The 22,230-nt window shown below is 51.1% G+C and overlaps 1 protein-coding gene across 1 annotated transcript in view; it reads left to right on the forward strand.

Annotated features, from left to right (window-relative positions):
- LOC100224348 (fibrillin-2) overlaps positions 1-22,230 on the forward strand; it is a 71,583-nt gene that overhangs the window by 5,383 nt on the left and 43,970 nt on the right. The window contains exons 2-8 of the mRNA XM_072919490.1: positions 3,834-3,916; positions 5,147-5,245; positions 7,851-7,946; positions 10,621-10,716; positions 16,733-16,930; positions 18,432-18,557; positions 22,093-22,218. Of these exons, the coding sequence (XP_072775591.1) occupies positions 3,834-3,916; positions 5,147-5,245; positions 7,851-7,946; positions 10,621-10,716; positions 16,733-16,930; positions 18,432-18,557; positions 22,093-22,218 (824 nt within the window). The remainder of the gene's footprint in view (positions 1-3,833; positions 3,917-5,146; positions 5,246-7,850; positions 7,947-10,620; positions 10,717-16,732; positions 16,931-18,431; positions 18,558-22,092; positions 22,219-22,230) is intronic.

The following is a 22,230-nucleotide window of genomic DNA, read 5'->3' on the forward strand; positions in this document are numbered from 1 at the left end:
GGGGGAGTTGATGGGGTGGGGGGGGGGAAAGATCAATGATTGAAACACTTCAAAAACCAAATTAGCAAAAGAGCCCCAAATTTCCTTCAGGAAAAGTGCAACTGGAGTTCTGCCCCTGTGCTCCAGCCACCTCTGGAGCACATTCCTGCTTCCAGCTCCACGTCCCAGCCCCGTTCCCCGTGCCAGGGCTGGAATACTACGAACAACACCAGGAACAACGTGAAGGCAGCACTTGGAAACCTCTGACTCGAGACTTTTGTTCCTCACTTTTCCTCTGGGCCCCGATTTATGTTGTGAAATGGTTGATCTTGGCCTCCTGGCCGTGGCTGGGTTCTCTTGTTTTTGGCAGGAATCGTGAGGGAGAATATTGGAATGGCAAAGGAATATCTGGCGGAGGAGCCAGAGGTTGTATGGGTTTTGTCTGGAAGTTTTAAGGGCTGTATTTGAAGTTTTGATTTATTTCAGAATTTAAGGAGGGGGAAAAAAAAGTGGAAGGGTTGGTAGTGCTGCATTCCAAATGAAAGTGTGAAGTAGTTCCTGGAAATCTGTTGGATTTTGAGTCTTTTTTCAAAGGAAAAGGTTCCTTGCTGGTCTGTAGGGGTTGAATTAAATGTGCACCAAGAAGGGAGATTTTCCTACCATCACTCAGAGATGTGGGAAGAACCCAATAAAGGGGAAAAAATGCTCTTATGGACAAAGCAAAGGTGTTTAACCAGACTTTAATAGATCCCCCCCTTGCTGAAAAAACAGAAAATGATGAGGATTATTGAGCTTGAACCCAGAGCAGCTGGAACCCAACCCCTGCACGGCCTTTGCAAGACTTTCCTTCTGTTTCCTTCATTTCTTTGATGAAATGGAATAAGAATAATTAAAAATGTTAATTCCATCTCCCAGAAGTGAGGCCCTGGAAGAGAATTCCCAGAGCAGCTGTGGCTGCTCCATCCCTGGAAGGGTCCAAGGCCGGGTTGGAGCACCCTGGGTCAGTGGGAGTTGTCCCTGCCTGTGGAAGGGGTGGATTTGGATGGGGTTTAAGGTCCTTCCAGCCCAAACCAGTCTGGGATTTTATGATCCCATGTTTCTACGTGCTGAGTTTGAAATATTTTTTGTGCTGGCAGTGTCACACATCCAAATTTCTGGTTGGAAGTTCTGAGCTCTGTGGCTTTTCCTCGTGGTACAGACATTCAGCACCTCTCACCTTTAAACCCCAGCTCTTAGAACCAAAAAGAATTGGAATTGTTGGGACTTGAACCCATTGCTAAAAGTCCTCAGGAGCAGCTTTGGAGAACCCGGGGTGGGTTCCAGGTGAGAGGAATTCAGAACCCCCTTTGCAGCACCTTGTCCTTGTCCCCACATTGAAGAAGGAGAAAAAGGACAAGGCACACCCAATTTCCTCCATCTTGTCCCTTTTGAACCCCTTATCTAGAATCCTAAAATTTTACTTTTGCACCCGTGCCACACTTAATTATTACTGATATCAAACACTCAGAGCTGGTAATTCATCCTGTAAGATTGAAAACTCATTTCCATGGACAGAGATCACAGCCAGTGTCTCTGGGGGCTCTGTCCAGGGGGGTTCCTGACCCCTGAAGGGTCCCAGGGCAGCCAGAGGGAAGATCTGGATTCCCACACTCTCTGACTTTTGGCACCAGATGTTGTCCCCTGTGATCCCCACCGAGGCCAGGGGGGCTCCAGAGCTGTCCCCAGTCATTGTCAGAGCTGATCCCAAGGGCGCAGCAAAAATCCGGGCAGGGACCAAAACCAGAGCAAATCCTGAATTGGAGGAAAAATTTCCAGCTCGGATGGAGAGGTGGGATCATTGTCCCTGGAAAACCACAGGCTGAAGTCATCTACATTCATTTTGTTTGACTCTGAGTTTCACAATGAGAGAAAGGCTGCAGGGGGAGAGGGGGTCACAAATAATCCCAAAAGAAACTTCCCTGTCTCTTATTCAAAGAAGCTTTTCCATGGATAGCAGAAATCCCTTCTTTTGGCACTGAAAATCCTCATTAAGCTGAAATTAGGTAAATTTTCACTGGTGAAACAAAACACGGCTCTGGAAGGTTGGGAAAACCTGGAATCAATGGATTTTTATTATTTTTTTTTTTTAAGTTGAACAAGTTGGAAATTGGCTGAGTCTGTTCCTGGAGAATTTGGGTTTTCCCACAAATTTTGCTTGGGATGAGACTTGAAGACAGAAAAATCTTCCAATAAGGAAAAGGGACAGGGAAGGTGGGAACTGGGAATTCCATTCTCCCCAAACTGGAGGAGTTGGCAGATCAGGAGAGGGAATTTCACATCTGGAGTTACACAGAGAGAGAAAGGAGAAATAACTGGGAAATATTGGGGTGTTCCCAAAATATTGGGAAACCTGGATGGATCCCAAAGTCAGGAGATTGTGCAGGTTTTTCCTCATTTTTCCTCTTTTTTTTTTCCCCCTAGTTTTTCCCACTTTTCTCCTCTTTTCCCCTCTTTTTTTTTTTTTAATTTTTCATCTTTTTTTCCCCTCTCCTTTTCTCTCTTTTTAATCTGTTTTCCTCTCTACTTCCTCTTTTTTTCTCCTTTTTTCCACTTTCCCCTCTCTTTCCTGCCTTTTTTCTCCTTTTCCTCTCTTTTTATCCTTTTATTCCTCTTTTTTTTTTTTTCCTGGTTTTTTTTTTTTTCCTCTTTTTTCCCCCTTTTTTCCCTCTTTCCCCAGCTCTGCGCTGGAGGCTCGGTGCCACCCATGGAAATTCCCTTTGGCTCCCTCGCTGCCCATCCCTAATCCCGGCGTTTGTTTAAGGAGCACAAAGGCGATGCTGAGCGTTTGTTTTCCCTCCGTCCTTCCTTCTTTGGGTCACATTCACCTCATTTGCATAATTCTCATTAGCTAATGAGCCCTTTCAGAGGCACAGAAGGTGAGAAGGGATGATCCATCCATGGAAAAACGCTCCAGGGCTGCTCCAGCTCTGGGAAAAGCCCCGAGGGGGCAAAGCTGAGAGGAGGAGAAAAAAAATCCTGGATTTTTAAATTCGACTTTTAATTAATTAATTTATTTATTTATTTTAATTATGTCCTCATCCCTAGAAGTGTCCAAGGCCAGGCTGGAGCAGCCTGGGGCAGTGGAAGCGTTCCCTGTCCCTGGCAGGGGTGGAATTCCATGAGTTTTAAGGTCCTTCCATCCCAAACCATTTTGAAATTCCATGATTTTAAGACATCCCTTTTATCCTGCCCTTTCTGATGGAACCAAGGGATCCCAGCTTGTATTTCCCAGCACTGAGCAAACTGCTGATAACTCTAATTTTATCCCAAATTTGCTGAAGATGGTATTTTTTTTCGCTCCCCTTACAAACCAGTATTGTCCTTCTGGAGTTCTTGCTTTGGAATCTCATTCCCTTCTCCCCCTGGGTCATTCCTGGGACATCATTCATCCCAGCCCGTTCAGAGTGGATTCTCCCCATGGTTTATTTTGAAACTCTGCTAATTTTTGGCAGATGCTCAGCAAGGTTCACTTTGGGAGGAACAATTGGCACCTTGGAGTTTCACCCTCCACTTCCCAGGATCCCTGCATGAAATCCTGGGATGAATCCCTTTTGGGAAGAGGTGGTGTCTTCCCCCTAATTAAAAATACTCCACTTTGTCCATTCCATTGAACTCTCTTCTCTCTCACTCCATGGGGTTGATGCCACATTCCTCTCCCTCCACTGATTTTGACCAAAACCTCCCAAAATTCTAAATAGGAGGGAATGGAGGGGAAAAGTCCCACAGGGAACTCTTCTCTGCTCTCCTGCAGAGCCTGGATTTATCCAAAGGCACTGAAACAGAAGGAAAAACCTCAAACTGTGTTTGATTTTCAGCCCAAATGTCTGCGGCTCGAGGTTCCATTCCTACTGCTGTCCTGGCTGGAAAACTCTGCCTGGAGGGAACCAGTGCATTGTCCGTGAGTATCCCTTTATCCCTGGATCCATTTCATCCACCTGATCCCTTGATTTCCCAGCTCCCGGCCCCAGGGGAGGGAATTCCCGTGAGTATCCCTTTATCCCTGGATCCATTTCATCCACCTGATCCCTTGATTTCCCAGCTCCCGGCCCCAGGGGAGGGAATTCCCGTGAGTATCCCTTTATCCCTGGATCCATTTCATCCACCTGATCCCTTGATTTCCCTGCTCCCGGCCCCAGGGGAGGGAATTCCCAGGAGCTCTGCTCCTGCTCTGCAGTGGGAGCTGGGAATTCCCAGCTCTGCTAATCCCGACTGAGCCCAGGTGGCTCCAACTGGTCCCAGTTATTGATTTCAGCCTTTAATCCTCTCCTCAAGTGTCACCGTGTCCCCTGGCAGTGCCTGCTTTGGGACAGGAGGCTCCTGAGGAGGTTTTGCTCCTGAGGAAGGGATTTCCTGCTTGTTCCCATGGAATAATTCCTTTAATTGATGGGGGCAAACCTGTTATCACCAGAGGTGTTTCACAGCGGCAATTTGCATCTTTAAGGGGCCACGGGAGGATGGCTGAGATAAATCTCACCTGAACTGGGAGTTTTCCTTCCTGTGGTTGGAGAATCCATGAAGGGGCTGATGTTCTGCATTTCTGTGGGATGAAGATGGGATGGGATTTCAGCTCCTTCCCACTCCTGCTCTGCCCACAGAGGTGCCCCAGCCCCTCCCTGGGTGATTCCTTATTGTAAGTGCAGGTGAAGCTGGTGGGAAGAAATGCTGATGTCTGACTGCAGCTCAGCAGGCTGAATGATTTCTTCATTATAACTATGCTACAATCCATTAATATCCTATTTAAAGGAGGTACTAACATTACAAACCTACTTTTTCTAACTCCCATATCTGACCAACTCCCAACTCGTGCCCCTCTCTCCAGCCCAGCCCCAGGTGGGTTGGATTGGCCACCAGCTCAAACAATCCTCACCAGAACCCAACCAAGCAACACCTCAGGGAAACAATTCTCCAAACACATTCCACATGGGAAAACAAGGAGCAGAAATAGAAATTGTTTTCTCTTTCTTCCCTCTGTGCACCTCTATGAAAAATCCTGAGAGAGAGAAATGTGCCTGCCACAATTCCTCTTGCGAGGGATGAGCCCAGAGCCAGAGGGAGCTCTGTGAATTCCCAGTGTAATTCCTTGTGAATTCCCAGTGTAATTCCTTGTGAATTCCTTGTGTGCCCCCAGCAATCTGCAGGAATTCCTGCGGGGATGGATTCTGCTCCCGGCCCAACATGTGCACCTGCTCCAATGGACAGCTCTCCCCCAACTGCGGCTCAGCTGGAGGTGAGGGAATTCTCCTGCTGATCCCAGCCCTTCCCTGCTCTCCCAAAAGGGAAAGGAATCAAATCCCTGCATTTCCACCCCGAACTGGGCACAGCTCACAAAATATTCCATGTTTCACAATAGAATATTCTGTGGTTTGGGGTGCTTTCCCTGAGGGCTTTTCCTGCAGGAATAAACAGGATTTTGGAGCCTTTTAAGGTCTTGGATGGAGAGGGGAAGGTGCTGTAGCCACCAAAGTCCGGGAGTCAGGGTCCATGTGGGAGCAATCAGGGAGGAATTCCAGGAATGCCGAGAGCCCTGCATCCATCTGGGCACGGCCCTGGCATTCCCGGGAGCCTGGGCTGGCTGGGAGAGGGGGGAGCTCCTCTGCAGGGGCTCCTCCAATCTGGAATTCGCTGTTGGGGGCTGGATTTCTGTGGAAAAACAGACAAATTGTGCATTCCAGAGGCAAGAGAAGCCCCTGTGCCTCCTCTGGAATAACAAAGAGCGGAGTTTCCTGCTTGGTTTCCTACTCCAGGGAGTAAGGATGTTTTAGGAATGCTCTGAAGGGGCTGTTTAGGTGGAGTAGTGAGTGAGTAGAGACAAAAACCCCACAGCTGATCCCTGGCAGAGCCACTGATCCCTTCCAGTAATTTGTAGGACTAATCCAGTCCCATCCAATCTTGGGAAAAGTTAACGAGGACGAGCTGTCATTTCTCCTTTTCCTCTCATCATCCTTTTCCTACAACTTTGGCCTCTGCTACCTTGGCAAATCCTGACAAACTCTTGAAATTCCTGGTTGGAAGATGTTCTTCTGCATTCCAGATCCCCAGGGGGCTCCAACAGAGCCAGGCTTGGACAATCCAAGGCTGGACAGGCCCTGCCCATGGAAGGGGTGGAATGGGATGAGCTTTAAGGGCCCCCCCAGCCCAAACCTGTCTGGGATTCTCTGATAAATCAGGTGGTGTTGGGACCTCAGGGATTTTGGGATCGTGGTAGGACCTGGAAGGGTGTTTGCCAGTTGGTTGGAAATTTCTGGATGAGCATCAGGGCTCTTCCTGTGCCCAACCCCGAACCCCTGAATTCCTGAGGTCCCAATTCCTGGGTGCTCTGACACCCAGCCCCCTCTGCCTCCCAGACCTGCTGGAATTGCTTTCCCAGGGCTGCCTGAGTGAGCTGAGGGCTGTAGGGAAGAGTTTTCCAGGTTGGAGCCTTTTCCCAGTTAGAGCAGCCTCGTGTCTGATGATCCAGGCAAGGCTTTGAAGCCTCGAGCTCCGTTTCCTGAAGGATTAAACTCCCATCTAAATTTGGGCTGATCGCTGGCTGTGGAGCAGGAGGAGGATGAGGAGGCAGATCCAGCCCAGCCCTCCCTGCTCCCAGCATTCCCAAAAAACCAGAATTCTCCCACTTGGACACTCGTGCTGCTCCTGGACAGGCGCTTGGCCCCAGCTCTTCCCAGCCTGGAACTGGTGTTGGAGGAGCCACGGCTGAGCTCCATCCCATAAATCCACCCCTGGAGCCGCCAGATCCCAGCCCCTCCTCTCCCTGGCAGCCAGAGCCGGGCTCTCCGTGGGGTTTTTGTGTGAAATCCACTTTTCACATCATCTGCTCCAACCTCAGGCCCTTGCAGTTGGAGTGGTCACACCTTCCAGAGGAGAAATGTCTTGTTCCAAGCATTCCAGAGGGAGAGTTGTGTTTGTAGCTCACTGTTGAGCCCCAGAAGTTCCTCTTTGGGCTGCTTTAATCCCATATTCCTTAAACATGGAGTGAGGAAACAGTTAAAGCCAACACTTGGTGTCCACAGCAGGATAAAACTCCCCAATTTATTAATTGCTATTGTTTTCCTGCAGTGCCTCAGTCACATCCAGTGGGTCATAATCTCGTGGGAAAGCTGAGCTCTCACATGGAAGAATGGAGGACTCGTGCTTTTCTTTCCAAATTCCTTAAAAAAAAACCCTCTCCCAGTAACTGGATCTTGTCAAGGAGGCCACGTTCTGTTTGCAAAAGGAGGAGAAATATCTTAAAGTTGATGATTTTCCTCCACCAAGGAAATTCCATCTCCCCAGACTCCTCTGAAGGCTTTGGTAGGGAGGAATTTGGAAGATTGGACAGCCCAAAGTGTGAAAAGGGTTGAAAATGGAGCAATAATGGAAAACAACGATTAAAAGGGTGGGGGAAATATTGGCAAAGTATAAAATCCTGAAAGAAAAGATTGTGGCAGGGTTGTGTCAAAGACAGGGAGACATCAGGAATTATCCATGCCCTCGTTTTAGGGAAGTCCTGCAGGAAGGACAAAGCTGGAAAGGTTTGGGGTGGATTCCTTAGGGAAGTGAAAGGATGGATGCCTTTGGTTGGTGGGATGGATCTCAGGAAAGGTTCTTCTGCCAAGGGAACGGGCACATTCCCGACCCTGCTGGAGCTCCAGGAGCCTTTGGAGAACACTCTGGGACAGGGTGGGGCTGTGGGGTTGGCTGGGCCAGGAGTGGATCCCTGATCCCTCCCAGCCCAGGACATCCCGTGCCGTGGGCAGTGTCCCCTGGCACTGAAGGCAGTGCCAGCCGGGACAGGAATTCCCGGCCGGGGATCCCGGGGTGATTCCTGTCCCTGTCCCCATCCCTGTCCCCAGTGCAGAGCTGCAGCGTGCGCTGCATGAACGGGGGCAGCTGCTCCGAGGAGTCCTGCCTGTGCCAGAAGGGATTCACGGGCACCTACTGCGGGCAGCGTGAGTGCGGGAACGGGAACGGGGACGGGAACGGGATGGGATGGGATGGGATCCATGGGATGGGATCCATGGGATGGGATGGGATGGGATGGGAATGGGGACTGGAACGGGATGGGAGCAGATCCTGCCTGTGCCAGAAGGGATTCACCGGCACCTACTGCGGGCAGCGTGAGTGCGGGAACGGGAACGGGGACGGGAATGGGAACGGGAACGGGGATGGGGATGGGATGGGATGGGATGGGATGGGATGGGATGGGATGGGATGGGATGGGATGGGATGGGAATGGGAACAGGAATGGGAATGGGAATGGGGACTGGAACGGGATGGGAACAGATCCTGCCTGTGCCAGAAGGGATTCACTGGCACCTACTGCGGGCAGCGTGAGTGCGGGAATGGGAACGGGATGGAAATGGGAATGGGATGGGAATGGGATGGGAATGGGAACGGGGATGGGAACGGGGATGGGCACCCGGAACACTCCAACATCAGCACTGTGTTCTCCTTCCCTTGGAATCTCAACCCTATTATAATATATAGATAATAAATATGGATAGTATTGTATATACTATATTATCTATATGTAAGTATTATATTATGTATAATACTATATTATCATATAGTAAGATATATCTTCTAATATATAATATATTCATAATTTTATGTATAGTATATTCACAATATACTAATGTATTATTATATTATAATGAGATAATATTAATATATATGAAATAATATATACACAATATATTATATATAATATGCACCTATATATTATATATACAATTATACATGTCTATAATTATATATTCTCTTACTATTTATCATGATATAAGTATATTTAGTACATTACCATTATGATATTATATTATTATATAAATTATAAATTATACATATTTATATATTATATATATATATTCTACCATGTAATACATTTTAAGAAGCCTTTAGTAAGCAAATAAGCACAATATCTTTAAAACAACCTCATATCAATTATATCAGTTAGAACTGCCCAAATTCCAAATCCCTGGATCCACGTGGGAACCACTCCCACTGAGGATTTTTGAAGACAAAATCCCCTAATTCCCCCCAAACTCCCCCTCAGCTCCTCCTGATCCCTCAGTGCTGAAACTTCCCCAAAAGCTCCGCCAGAGGCTCCAGATGGAAAATTTCACCCGGAGCAGCAAAAGCTTGGGAAAATCCTGCGGAGCAGCAGCCGGGCTGGGGCTGGGACGTGCAGCCCTCGCTACGTGCTGCTCCCAGCTCCATCCACATTCCCTCCCTGGCAGGACATCCCGCAGGCTGGGAATGCTGCACCCCCTGCCCCATCCCGGCCGGGGGGGAGGCAGAGCCTGGCAGAGCCTGGCAGAGCCTGGCAGAGCCTGGCATTGGAGCCTGGCAGAGCCTGCAGAGCCTGGCAGAGCCTGGCAGAGCCTGGCAGAGCCTGGCAGAGCCTGGCAGAGCCTACAGAGCCTGCAGAGCCTGGCATCGGAGCCTGGCAGAGCCTGCAGAGCCTGGCAGAGCCTGGCAGAGCCTGGCAGAGCCTGCAGAGCCTGCAGAGCCTGGCAGAGCCCGGCAGAGCCTGCAGAGCCTACAGAGCCTGCAGAGCCTGGCATCGGAGCCTGGCAGAGCCTGCAGAGCCTGGCAGAGCCTGGCAGAGCCTGGCAGAGCCTGCAGAGCCTGCAGAGCCTGGCAGAGCCCGGCAGAGCCTGCAGAGCCTGGCAGAGCCTGGCAGAGCCTGCAGAGCCTGCAGAGCCTGGCAGAGCCTGGCAGAGCCTGCAGAGCCTGGCAGAGCCTGCAGAGCCTGGCAGAGCCTGGCAGAGCCTGCAGAGCCTGGCAGAGCCTGGCATCGGAGCTGGGAGCTGGCACCCAGGGGCTCCGGGCAGGGCGAGGGCCTTGGGGGTCCCCTCCCGCTCTGCAGCTTCCATCGATCCGTGCTTTCAGCCAGGAAACGTCCTTTGGCTCCAGCCCCGAGTGCAGGGCTTCAGCTCGGGGTAGCAGGGCTGAGTCTAAGTCAGGAACGTTTAAAGTCAGGAACATTTAAAGTCAGGAACATTTAAAGTCAGGAACATTTAAAGTCAGGAACATTTAAAATCAGGAACATTTAAAGTCAGGAATGTTTAAAGTCAGGAACATTTAAAATCAGGAACATTTAAAGTCAGAACATATAAAGTCAGGAGCATTTTGAGTCAGGAACATATAAAGTCAGGAACATTTAAAGTCAGAACATATAAAGTCAGGAACATTTTGAGTCAGGAGCATTTTAAGTCAGGAACATTTAAAGTCAGGAATATTTTAAATCAGGATTATTTTAAGTCAGGAACATTTTAAGTCAGGAATATTTTAAGCCAGTGACTATTTCAGGTCAGGGAACACCCAACGCTGAGCTGAGGGAACCGAGATTCCAGAGGGCAGGAAATCCTCCTCAGTGCAACAGGAGTTTGTGGCCTTTGCAGGAGGGGGCTCAGGCAGGATCAGGAAACAATTTTTCCAAGGGAAAAAAAAACCCCAAAAATCTCAGATTTCTCTGTGGATGCTCCGGGCGGGAGAACACGGAGCTGATGTTCCAATGTCTGACACTCCAGCCAAGGTGGAGGTGACACCCCAAGCTCTGCCAGCACCCTGGAGGGGCTCTCCAGGAGCAGGAGTGATGGAATTCTGTGTTTTCCCTCGCAGCTGTGTGTGAGAACGGCTGCCAGAACGGGGGCAGGTGCATCGGCCCCAACCGCTGCGCGTGTGTCTACGGCTTCACCGGGCCCCAGTGTGAGAGAGGTGAGGAATTCCACATTCCCTGCTCTGAGGGAACCCAGGATTTCACTGCAGTTCACTCTCTGCAGGTTCTGGGCTTTGTTGCATTTCTGCTGGTTGTTGCAATTTTGTTGGTGGTGGGATGAGAATTCCCCGGGATGTGGCTCGGGGTGGCTTTGCTGGGTGTGTGCAGGAGCAGATTTGGGCTCTGGGGGCATGGCTGAGGTTTGGCTGAGCCAGGGAATTCCTCCCTCTCCTGCTGGCTCAGAGGGACACTCCTGGCTCTGACAGGATTTTTGGCAAGGCTCCGAGCGGCCGGGACCCGAAATGAAACCGAACCACGGAGCCAAAGTTTGAACTCCCAGATCTGAGCTCAAAGCGCTGGAAATGCCCTGATTTTCCAGCCTCTCCCTCTCCCAGCACTGGGCTCATTCTGTGCGACTCCATTCCCAAGGATTGGGCTGCTCTGGCCTTTCCTGGGATTTTCCCCCGTGGTTTAAAGGGTGAGACAGGAGCAGCAGCCCAGCCAACAGGAATCCACCCAATTCCACAGGGCTGGGCAACATTCCCAGGGCTCCAACAGCCTCTCCTGGAGCTCAGGGTGCAGGTGAGCCCCAGTCAAGGCCTCTGCTGAAGTTTGAGCCTCACTTTTGTTGGCTGCAGGGAAGGGAAAACTCTGTAAAAGCCTCCACACATCCACTGGGCTCACCTTGCCTTGTTCTGGTCTCCTTCTTTGTAGAATCAGGGAATTGTGGAGTGGTTTGGGTTGGAAGGGAGCTTAAATCCATCCAGGAACACTTTCCACTATCCCAGGCTGCTCCAGCCTGGCCTTGGACGCTTCCAGGGATGGGACATCCCCGATTTTCTGGACAATTCTCCTGTTCTGCAGCAGTTACAGATTCTTTAAACTCTCTCCTTGGCTTTTCCCAACACACAGGAATTGCTATAGTTATGGAAAATTATGAGGATTTCTCTCTGGAGGGCTCTGCCCTGGGAGATTTCCCCCCCAAACCCTTAAACCTGAGCTCCAGAGCTGCTGGTGAGTTCCTCCTCACTTTTTCTCCTGAAGCACTGAGATTCCCAAATCCACCCAGACATTGGTGGATTGAACAGAGAGCTGGAAATTCCCGAAAGAAACTTCTGGAGAAGGCTGGAAAATCCAAGTGTCCTGTGCCTGGAGAGAGGGGAAGAGGCAGGGGCTGAGCAGGGGCAGACTTTGGGGCCGTTTGTATAAAATTCTTTACATAAAGGAGCATTTTCACAAAGCCTGCAGAGATTTGGCTGAGCCAGACTTGTGTGAGAGACAAAACAAATCCTGCAGCTGTGTCCACACAGCTCCTCCCTGCCAAGACAAACAGAGCCGGCTCTGCCCGGGCTGGGAGCGGGATCCTGGGCGGGTTTGCAGCCAGGTGAGTGCCTGGGATTGACCTTCCAGGGAAAATCAGGGAACAGCTTCACCCTCCCGAGGGAAAACTCCATCCCCGGGGCTGCTGAGAGGAGTCTCTGGGCAGCAGGACTGGTGTCCAGCAGGATTTGGGATCCTTGGGAGTCTCCATAAGGAGGTTCCAGCAGCAGCGCCTCACTTCAGCTCCAGGCCTCATTCCTAAGGATTTTCCTGGAGCAGGATTCATTCCAAGCAGAGCCTGAAGCCCTTTCCCTGATAGGGAGGAAGGACAAATCTCCTCCCAGAGCCAGGGAATGTCCTGGGTTCTGCCAGGTGTGGAATTCTCTGAGTTAATAAATGGAGTCAGGAGCATAAACAGAAGCAAAACACAAGAAATTCCACCTCAGCAGGAGGGAAAACTTCTTTCCCTGGAGGTGGCAGAGCCCTGGAAGAGCTGCCCAGGGAGTTGGGGATTCTCCCTGTCTGGAGACTCCAAACCCACCTGGTTCCTGTGTCAGCTGCTCCAGGTGACTCTGGGCTGGACTGGGTGATGTCCAACCCCAGAATCCCGGGATTCTGTGAGCCCCATGCCCGACAAAAAGATCTCATCCACCCCAAATCCATCCAATTCCAGATTTATTGAAGGGCTTCACTTGAATTTACTTTGCTCCTGCCGTAACAAGAAATAATTTGAATTTTAAATTGGAATAAAGTGAATTTCTGAGCGCTGAGAGCAGCTCCAGTAAGAGGCTGCTTTGTACTGGGAGCAGGACACCCCCCCCTCACACCTCATGCAGGAAATTCCCCCCTCCAGAGGGAAATACCCTCGGAGCAGGCACTCACAGAATTCCAGCATCATTTCCTCCCTCTCCCTGACATCTTCGGGACGAGTGGCTGGGGGATATTTGCTGGAACCTGAGCTCCCATTACATCAGTGTGGGAGGAGAAGCTGCAGCCCACAAAAGCCGTGGGGCCAGAGGCCGAGGGCTGCTCGCAGCTTTTACAGCAAAATGAAGGATTTTGATGTCATGGCCCTGATCCCACCTCCCTCAGTAGGAAAAAATGACCGAGTTTGACTCAGGTGGTGTTTGGGGCTCCAGGGATGAGGTTTTTTCATTTGGGGCTGTTTTTCCAGCCAAATGAAATCTTCCCTGTGGAGCCTGTCCCTGGGATCCAGGAGCTTTTCCCTGGGATCTGGGAGCTTTTCCTTGGGACCCAGGAGCTTTTCCCAGGAGCTTTTCCCTGGGATCCAGGAGCTTTTCCCAGGAGCTTTTCCCTGGGATCCAGGAGCTTTTCCCAGGAGCTTTTCCCTGGGATCCAGGAGCTCTTCCCTGGAACTTTTCCTTGGGATCCAGGAGCTTTTCCCTGGAGCTTTTCCCTGGAACTTTCCCTTGGGATCCAGGAGATTTCCCCAGGGGCTTTTCCCTGGGATCCAGGAGCTTTTACCAGGAGTTTTTCCCTGTGTCCCAGGAGATTTCCCCAGGAGCTTTTCCCTGGGATCCAGGAGCTCTTCCCTGGAGCTTTTCCCAGGAGCTTTTCCCTGTGTCCCAGGAGCTTTTCCCAGGAGCTCTTCCCTGGGATCCAGGATCTGTGGTCTCTTCCAAGGCTCTCTGGGCAGTGCCAAGTTTCCACCTGAGTGCTCGGGAAGAGTCTGGAGCTCTGGAATTGCCATCCCAACCCCTCCACTGACCAACCAGGACAAATCCTGACCCCCGAGGGCTCTTCCAGGAGTTTCCAAGCCCTGCCCTGACATTTCCAGCCATTCCTCCTGCCCTGGAACCACCAGCCCCGTGTTTCCCTGTGCTCTTTGTGCCTCCTTGAAACTCTCTGGGGTTTCATCAGGAAACAGTAAAAAACAGGACAGGAAAACTCAGAAAAAAAAGTTCCCCCTTTACAATTTCCTTTGGATGTGTTTTTCCAGCTCTTGGAATGTCTGGCCTTAGAAAGAGCCCCCGCCAGCTTTTTCTTTTCTGCAAAAGTCCAAACAGTTAAACTTGAGGAATGTGGCTGTGTTTGGGTGAAGTAAGGAAATGACGAGCTGGAGAAAGTATTCCATGAGAAAGGAGCCCCTCAGGGAGACCCTGGGGCTGCTCCCCTCCCCTCCCCTGGAGCCTGAGGGGCTGGGACAGCACTGGGGCTGCAGAGCCACGATCCGGGCTGGAAAACACCTGGAGAACAACAGGAGCAATTGGAAAACACCTGGAGAACAACAGGAACAATTGATCCAGGCTGGAAAACACCTGGAGAACAACAGGAACAATAGATCCAGCCAGGAACCATCGTTCCAGGCAGGAAAACACCTGGAGAACAACAGGAACAATTGATCCAGGCTGGAAAACACCTGGAGAACAACAGGAGCAATTGGAAAACAGCTGGAGAACAACAGGAGCAATTGATCCAGGCTGGAAAACACCTGGAGAACAACAGGAACAATAGATCCAGGCTGGAAAACACCTGGAGAACAACAGGGGCAATTGGAAAACACATGGAGAGCAACAGGAACAATTGATCCAGGCTGGAAAACAGCTGGAGAACAACAGGAGCAATTGGAAAACACCTGGAGAACAACAGGCTCCCTAAATCCCCCCCAAATTCAGGATTTTTTGCAATCCCTTAATGAGAATTGCCATTGGAATTGCCATTGGAATTGCCATTTGAATCGTGAAGGATTCAGAGCTCGAGGGGCTCCCTAAATCCCCCCAAATTCAGGAGTTTTTGCAATGCCTTAATGAGATTTACCTGGCCCACACTGGGCTCTGGGAAGAGGGAGCAGCAATCCCAGCTTTCCCTCAGCTTTTCCAAGGAAAAACCCCACTCCTGAAGGACACGGACCTGCAGCAGGATTCCTGGAACACGGATCCCATGCCGGGACTGGGAAAGGCTTCAGACATCTCCTAAGCGTCCCTATTTCCTTCATAAAATTTCATTGGTGCCTCATTAAAAATTTAATCATTTGCCCATTAAAATTAGCACCAGCTGGGGCTGGGAGGCAGCCAGGGCTCTCCAGACTGCGATTTCCTTGGCTTCATTCCCTCCAGAGGAGTCATCTGCATAGGAAAAGTTATTTTGGGCAATTAGGGGCTTAAAAGGGGGTGTTCTCCTCACAATCCCTCATTCATTATCCCCCTCCAGGAATTCCTGCAGTGCCTGGGGGAGATGAGGTAGGAGATGAGGTGGGAGGTGCAGGTTTGGCCACTTTTCTCTCTGTTCAGAGCATCGATTTTGGGTTTTTCATTTATTAATCTGAGTTTTTTTGGGGTCCACCCCCCAGTGACATCGGTCACTAGTCTGGGAACTTGTAAAATTTGGGTCAAAAAAAAAAAAAGAGGGATTTTTACTTGGTGACTCCCCGTGGTTCATGTTTCTGGACAGATTCCCAAAAAAAAAAAAGGGTTTTTTGGGAGATGCCATCCCCTTCACACCGATGTAACTTCCAAATCATTCATTTTTTACCTCTCAAATCCTTCTCCTCTCGACCTCCCAGTGGCATCCACAGCCCAATTTTCTCAGCTTTAATCTCCCAGTACAAACTGCTCCAGAACACAAATCAGAGGGAGCATTAAGCTGGAAATGAGGAATTCTTTACTAATTGATTCTTTCCCAGACAGGAGGATTTCCTGGGTGTTTTCCATGGATTTTGGGACATGGTTACCTGGGGCTCCCAGTGCTCTCACCTCCCTCCGAAAATATTTTTATTGCTTCAAACACATCAAACCCAAACCTTTCCCTGCAGGGACATCTGGGGGTTAATCCAGGAGCAGGGAATTGGGGTCAGGGCAGTTCCTAATTCCTAATTACTGCCTAATTCCAGCCTGGAAATTCCCTGAGCCCATCTCAGCCAGGCTCTGGCTGCCTGACCAACACCTGACTGCTCAGACACTTCATGGGGAATTTTCTTGGCTGGCCAGGACATGCTCCAAGGGGTTATTTTTGTTGGGTTTTTTGTTTTGTTTTGTTTTGTTTTTTTTCCCAGCCACAGATCAAACACTTCTGTGCCACCACCTCTGCCCAGCTGAAGGAAAAATCCCACGGAAGGATTTTGCTTCCTGCTGTGCCAATATCCCCTCATCAAGGGTCACGGGAGCCCAGGCAGTGGCAAACCCACATTCCTGAGGGCAAAACCCCGCAAAAATTGGGTTCAAATCCTTGGGGTTTAGGGGGTGGGAGGATCCTAATTGGGAATGGGAAACCTGCTGGTTGTTCCTGCAGTGTCTGGGGTTGAAAGTTGAAATTGCCAGGAGATGTTTGGGAGTTAAAGTGAAGAAATTAATCATGAGACAGAATCCCAGAGTCTGAGAATTCCAGAATCCCTTGGGGTGGAAGGGAACATAAAAACCATGGATTTTCACTGCCAGCTACTTTCACTATCCCAGGATGCTCCAAGCTCTGTCCAGCCTGGCCTTGGGCATTTCCAGGGAAGGATCTTTCTAACTAAATTTAAATTTGATTGCTTTTCTGCTCCCTGAAATTCCCAGAACAGGTGGAATTGCACCCCTGGAATCGCCTCTTCCCTTGACTTTTCCTTTTCAGCTCCTTTTAGCCCCACCACCACCTCCAACACCCCAAATCCCACATTGTGCTGGCACGGGAGCCGGGCAGAAATCCTGGGATTTCCACAGTGGATGTAACCCCTGAATTGTTTCGTTCCCTCCCCAGATTACCGCACGGGGCCCTGCTTCAGCCAGGTGAACAACCAGATGTGCCAGGGCCAGCTGAGCGGCATCGTCTGCACCAAGACCATGTGCTGTGCCACCATCGGCCGCGCCTGGGGCCACCCCTGCGAGATGTGCCCGGCCCAGCCCCACCCCTGCCGCCGGGGCTTCATCCCAAACATCCGCACCGGGGCCTGCCAGGGTCAGCGGGACCCGCAGGGCCGGGAGAGGGGCTGGGAGAGGGGCCAGAGCGCGCTGGGGGGAGGATGGGGAGAGCAGAGTCCTGGGGGAGACTGAAACAGCCCCAGAGCGGGGTTCTGGAATGGTTTTACCCTAAAACAGCCCCAGAGCGGGGTTCTGGAATGGTTTTACCCTAAAACAGCCCCAGAGCGGGGTTCTGGAATGGTTTAACCCTAAAACAGCCCCAGAGCGGGGTTCTAAAATGGTTTTATCCTAAAACAGCCACAAAATGCTGAGAGCAGGGTCCTGAAATGGTTTTACCCTAAAACAGCCCCAAAATACTGAGAGAGGGGTTCTGACATGGTTTAACCCTAAAACAGCCCCAAAGTGCTGAGAGAGGGGTTCTGAAATGGTTTAACCCTAAAACAGCCCCAAAGTGCTGAGAGAGGGGTTCTGAAATGGTTTAACCCTAAAACAGCCCCAGAGTGCCCAGAGCAGGGTTCTGGAATGGTTTTACCCTAAAAACAGCCCCAAAATGCTGAGAGCAGGGTCCTGAAATGGTTTAACCCTAAAACAGCCCCAAAGTGCTGAGAGCAGAGCCCAAAATGGGAGCTTAAACTGGCTCCAAAGTGCTGAGAGCAGATCCCAAAATGAGACCCTAAACCAGCCCCAAAATGCTGAGAGCAGAGCCCAAAATGGGACCCTAAACCAGCCCCAAAATGCTGAGAGCAGAGCCCAAAATGGGACCCTAAACCAGCCCCAAAATGCTGAGAGCAGAATCTGGAACAGGACCCTGAAACAACCCCAGAGTGCCCAGAGCAGGGTTCTGAAATGGTTTAACCCTAAAACAGCCACAAAGTGCTGAGAGAGGGGTCCTGAAATGGTTTAGCCCTAAAACAGCCCCAAAGTGCCCAGAGCAGAGCCCAGAACAGGACCCTAAAACAACCCCAAAATGCTGAGAGCAGAGCCCAAAATGGGAGCCTAAACCAGCCCCAAAGTGCTGAGAGCAGAGTCTGGAACAGGACCCTGAAACAGCACCAAGGCAGAGAATGCTGAGAGCAGAGCCCCAAAACAGAGGACACCGAGAGCAGAGCCCCAACAAAGAGCCCCAAACCAGAACCCTAAACCAGAGAACAGAGAGGAAAACCCCCAAAACAGAGCCCCAAAGCACAGAACTCTCTGTGGAACTTTGCCAAATCCCTCCCCGTGGTCACGGAGCATCTCCATGGACCCAGAGTGTCCCCTGGGACCTTCCAGCACCATTTTATCCCAGAGATTCTGGGCACACTGTGGCTCTTGGGTGAGCTCCTCCATCCCACAGGGTGTTTCTCCCAAAGAACCACGGGATGGACAAATCCTTTGGGAAGCATTCCCCTACCCTTGTGTCCCCCTTGCTGGAGGCAGGAATTCATTCCTGTCCATTCCCTGGTGCAATCTGAGGGGTAATTCCCTCTGGAATGGGAGCAGGGGGAAATCCATGGAACCCTGGTTGTTCCCTCACACTCCTGCTCCTCCTTCCACAGATGTGGATGAGTGCCAGGCCATCCCTGGCCTCTGCCAAGGTGGGAATTGCATCAACACCGTGGGATCCTACGAGTGCAAGTGCCCTGCGGGGCACAAGCAGAGTGAGACCAGCCACAGGTGTGAAGGTAAGGGAGGCTCCACACCGGGGTTTGCCAGGCTGCTCCACTTCCCAAGGACTTCCCAAGGTCCCAGGAGCATTTCAGTCCTGGGTTTTTGCAAGGTGGGGATGGGACTGAGCTGCCATTCCGGGCCGGATCCCACTTCCCAGCCAAAGGGGTTTTTAATCTGCTTCCCAGAGGCCAAGGGCAGGAAATGATCTTGCCTCAAACCAGAAGGAAACGGTTTGGTTTGTTCACAGAGGGGTTTTTGAAAGGATATTTTAATGGGAACACAGACTGGTGGCACACGAGGGACCCCAGCTCAGGGCTGCCTCCAAAACTCTGCCAGGTTCTGAGTCTGATCGTGCCTTGAAAACTCAACAACTTTTGATTTGGAGGCTCTTGGTTCGGGCTGTGAAGATTGAATCAGCGTGAAATGGGAAATCAGGCTGGTGGTGGGAGCTCAGGGAGAGCTCTGCCTGCCTCTGGAAGCCCCTGGAATCAGGATGGTAGGAGGTGGGATGAGATGATCTCTCAGGTCCTTCCAACCCTGACCATTCCAGGATTCTGCCCCTCAGGAAATGTTTCCCAAAGAGAGCCAGGAGCTCCAGAGGTCAAGCCCTGCTGGGGGATGGACATTCCTTCATCCCCAGGAAACATCTGTGTCTGAGCATCTTCCTGGGCAGGATGCCAGGAGACTTTCTCTAAAATCCTGATGGAATTCCTGCAGAGCTTCACATCCAAGGATTGAAAGCAGGACAATCCAAACCAGCCCTTTTTTTGTGTCAGGTGAAGGACCAGCTCCCCAAATCCAGTGATATTCCAGGAATTTGCCTGGTCAAGGTGGGACCAGGGGCAGCAGAAAGCTTCTCCTGCCCCTCCCTGCCTCTCCCACGCCAGCTGGGGAGCAGAGCACATCTGAAACCAGTTGAGCTGGAATCTCATCCTGAGATTAAACCAAATCCATTGTCTGGATCTGTCCTCCAGATGTGAGGGGCCTCCCACTCCCCCCAGAGCCTGGAAGAACAGCCCCATGTGCTCCCCTTCCCTGTCCTGGCCACAAAAAGGGACAACTCCAACATTCCCAGGGGCTGCTCCATCCCTGGATCACCACCAAGGACAGGAGGCTTCCCTTTGGATCTGGGAGTCCTGCTGGGAACGACAGGAACAGGAGGGATGCTCCAAAGGGTCGGGGTTTGAGGGCTCCTCTCCCAGCTGTGTCACCTCCATGTCCCCCCAGGGCCACCAGAAGGTGAGGAGGATCCCAGGAAAGTGGAATCACCTTTGGGATTCCCTAAAATCTGTGGATAGGGGAATGGAGAGAGTTCCTCTGCTACTTTATGGACAGGAGAAGATTTGGGCCCCGAGTTCCCTGCACCCTTTGATCCATCAGGAATTTGGTTCAGCAGATGGAGCATCAGATTCCTGAGCTTTACATTCCTGCTGAAGCTGCCAGGATCTCTGCTCCAAGTGCTCTCCTCCCTGAGCCCTGGGTTTGAGCAAAGCACAACCAGAGGATGGATTTGTGATCCAGGTGTGCTCCGGGCTCCGAATCCCAGCTCGGCAGCAGTTCCCTTGTTGAGTTTTTGGGTTAATTTTACACCGGGGAAAGGAGGGAATTCTCTGCTTCCCTCTCATTTTCAGATATCCCAGCCAAGCCTGGCATCCAGGGAATATCAAACCTGGATTAAACCTCTCTGGGGGAGCCCAGCTCCCTGATTAGCGATGTCCCCTCATTAACATGTCCCCTCATTAACGATTCATGCCCTGGTGGGAACAGAGATAACAGCGGTGCCTTCCTTATCTCCTAACACAAACCTTATCTCCCAACACCAACACTTGGAATTCGGTCCCCGGAGGATAAAGACCCTTTTCCAACCCCTGATATTCCAGGCTGATAACGGAGGCCCGAGCAAAGGAGGCAGCTGCAGCTGGAAATTCCCTGGATAGATTCTCAGCTCCAGCAGGAAAAGGAATCCTTTTCCTCTCAGGGAAACATCCAGCCCGGATTTGGGCCTGAACCTCCTCCAAGTCCGGGGTTGCTCCGTTTCAGGCTCATCCCTGATGGATGGGACCCTTCCAGAGGGTGGCTGGTGTTATCCCATTGTCCATTGTATTCCGAGGAGCTCCGGGGATGATGAGAGTTTCTGGCACTGCTGCATTTCTGAGGGATCTGAGCAGTCTGGGAAACAGGGAAGTGCTGGATTCAGGGAGGGGAAGGGTCAGGCTGCTCCCTAAAATCCGCTGGAGACAAGGTCGGCTTGGGAAGCACCGAAAATTTTGTTTATGTTGTGCAAAAAGATGAGGAAAGAGGGCGGAAACTGCCAGGTTAGGGGTGAATTAACCAATCTCACGGCTGGATTATGGTGGAAAAAAGGGGAAAAAAGCAGGATCTGTTGAGGTTTTAAGGGAATGAGAGCCTGGGGAGAAAGGCAGGTTTGGATCCAGCTGAGTTCGCAACGCAGCGGGAGGAAAATTGTTGAGGACACAAGAAAAAATTCCTGGTGCAAAGTGGAGAGAGGGAACATCAAAGTTGAGCTCGGACGCATCCTGCTGCTCCAGAGACCTGGATCCATAAATCACAGGGCAAGGGGGGCTGTGGCATTTTTAAATTATCCCGGAAGCAACCGGAAAAATGACACCGAAGGGAACAATTCCGTGGTGTGGAGTTAAGGGGGAATTGCTGGCTGGACAAAGCTTTTCCTGCCATAATTTCAGGCTTTCTCTGCCAAGAATTTCACTTTTTAACAGCCCTTCCTGCGCTGCAGGACAAAGGCCAAGCTCTGCTATCAGTGAGGTAATGCCAGTGCCTCATCCAGGATGATTCCCAAAGGAATGTGTCCTGCATCCAAAATCCATCCAGGGTGATAAGAGACAAAAACAAAAATCCATGGAGACACAGCAGGAAAGGGAATGGAAGGCTCCAGGCAAGCTGTGTGCAACAACCTCAGCCAGGATTTGCCCATTTTTGGCCTCTCCAGGATATTCTGCCAGAGGGAACAAATCCAGGGATTCCAAATCTCACCTCTTTTCCTCATCCCTTTAGAAGTGAGGTGCTCCTTATGCCCCCATAGGCCAGGCTTTTGCTACCAAGGCACAAAATCCTGAATTTCCTGCTGTTCCTACACCAGAGGAAGCCCCCAGAATTTTCCATGGGTGGATGGAAGCCCATAACCACCTTCTTTCCATTTCCTCACAAAACCCCTCTGAAGAGCTGATTGTTTTGCTCCATCCAGAGCTCATTTCCCTGGATTTGGGTGGTTTGGAGCTTCCATTCCCCCATTCTCTGGTTCCTTTCTGGGAGGGGAGGGCAGCGAGTCTTTTCCAGCTCTGTCCCAGGCTTTTGCCTGGCTAGAAACTCTCAGTTTCTTTCTTTGACTGAATCTGAGTCCCACAGTCCTTCCTAAACCCTGAGAGGGGCCGTGGACAGAAGCAGAAACTCCAGGAATGGAAAACTTCCAATAACCCCCAGCATCCCCTGACCCCCAAACCCAACTCTGGGGATTTGGGTGGGGAAGGGGATGTTTTTTTCACCCTCCCGTGGGGGTTGTGTCCCTTGCAGACGTGGATGAGTGCGGGGCCATCCCCGGCGTGTGCGACGGCGGCGACTGCACCAACACCGTGGGCAGCTACGTGTGCTCCTGCCCCCGCGGCTTCGTCAGCAGCCCCGACGGGTCCCGCTGCCTCGGTGAGGGGGAAC

This window comes from Taeniopygia guttata, chromosome 28 (assembly GCF_048771995.1).
Source record: "Taeniopygia guttata chromosome 28, bTaeGut7.mat, whole genome shotgun sequence".
Lineage (NCBI taxonomy): Eukaryota > Metazoa > Chordata > Aves > Passeriformes > Estrildidae > Taeniopygia > Taeniopygia guttata.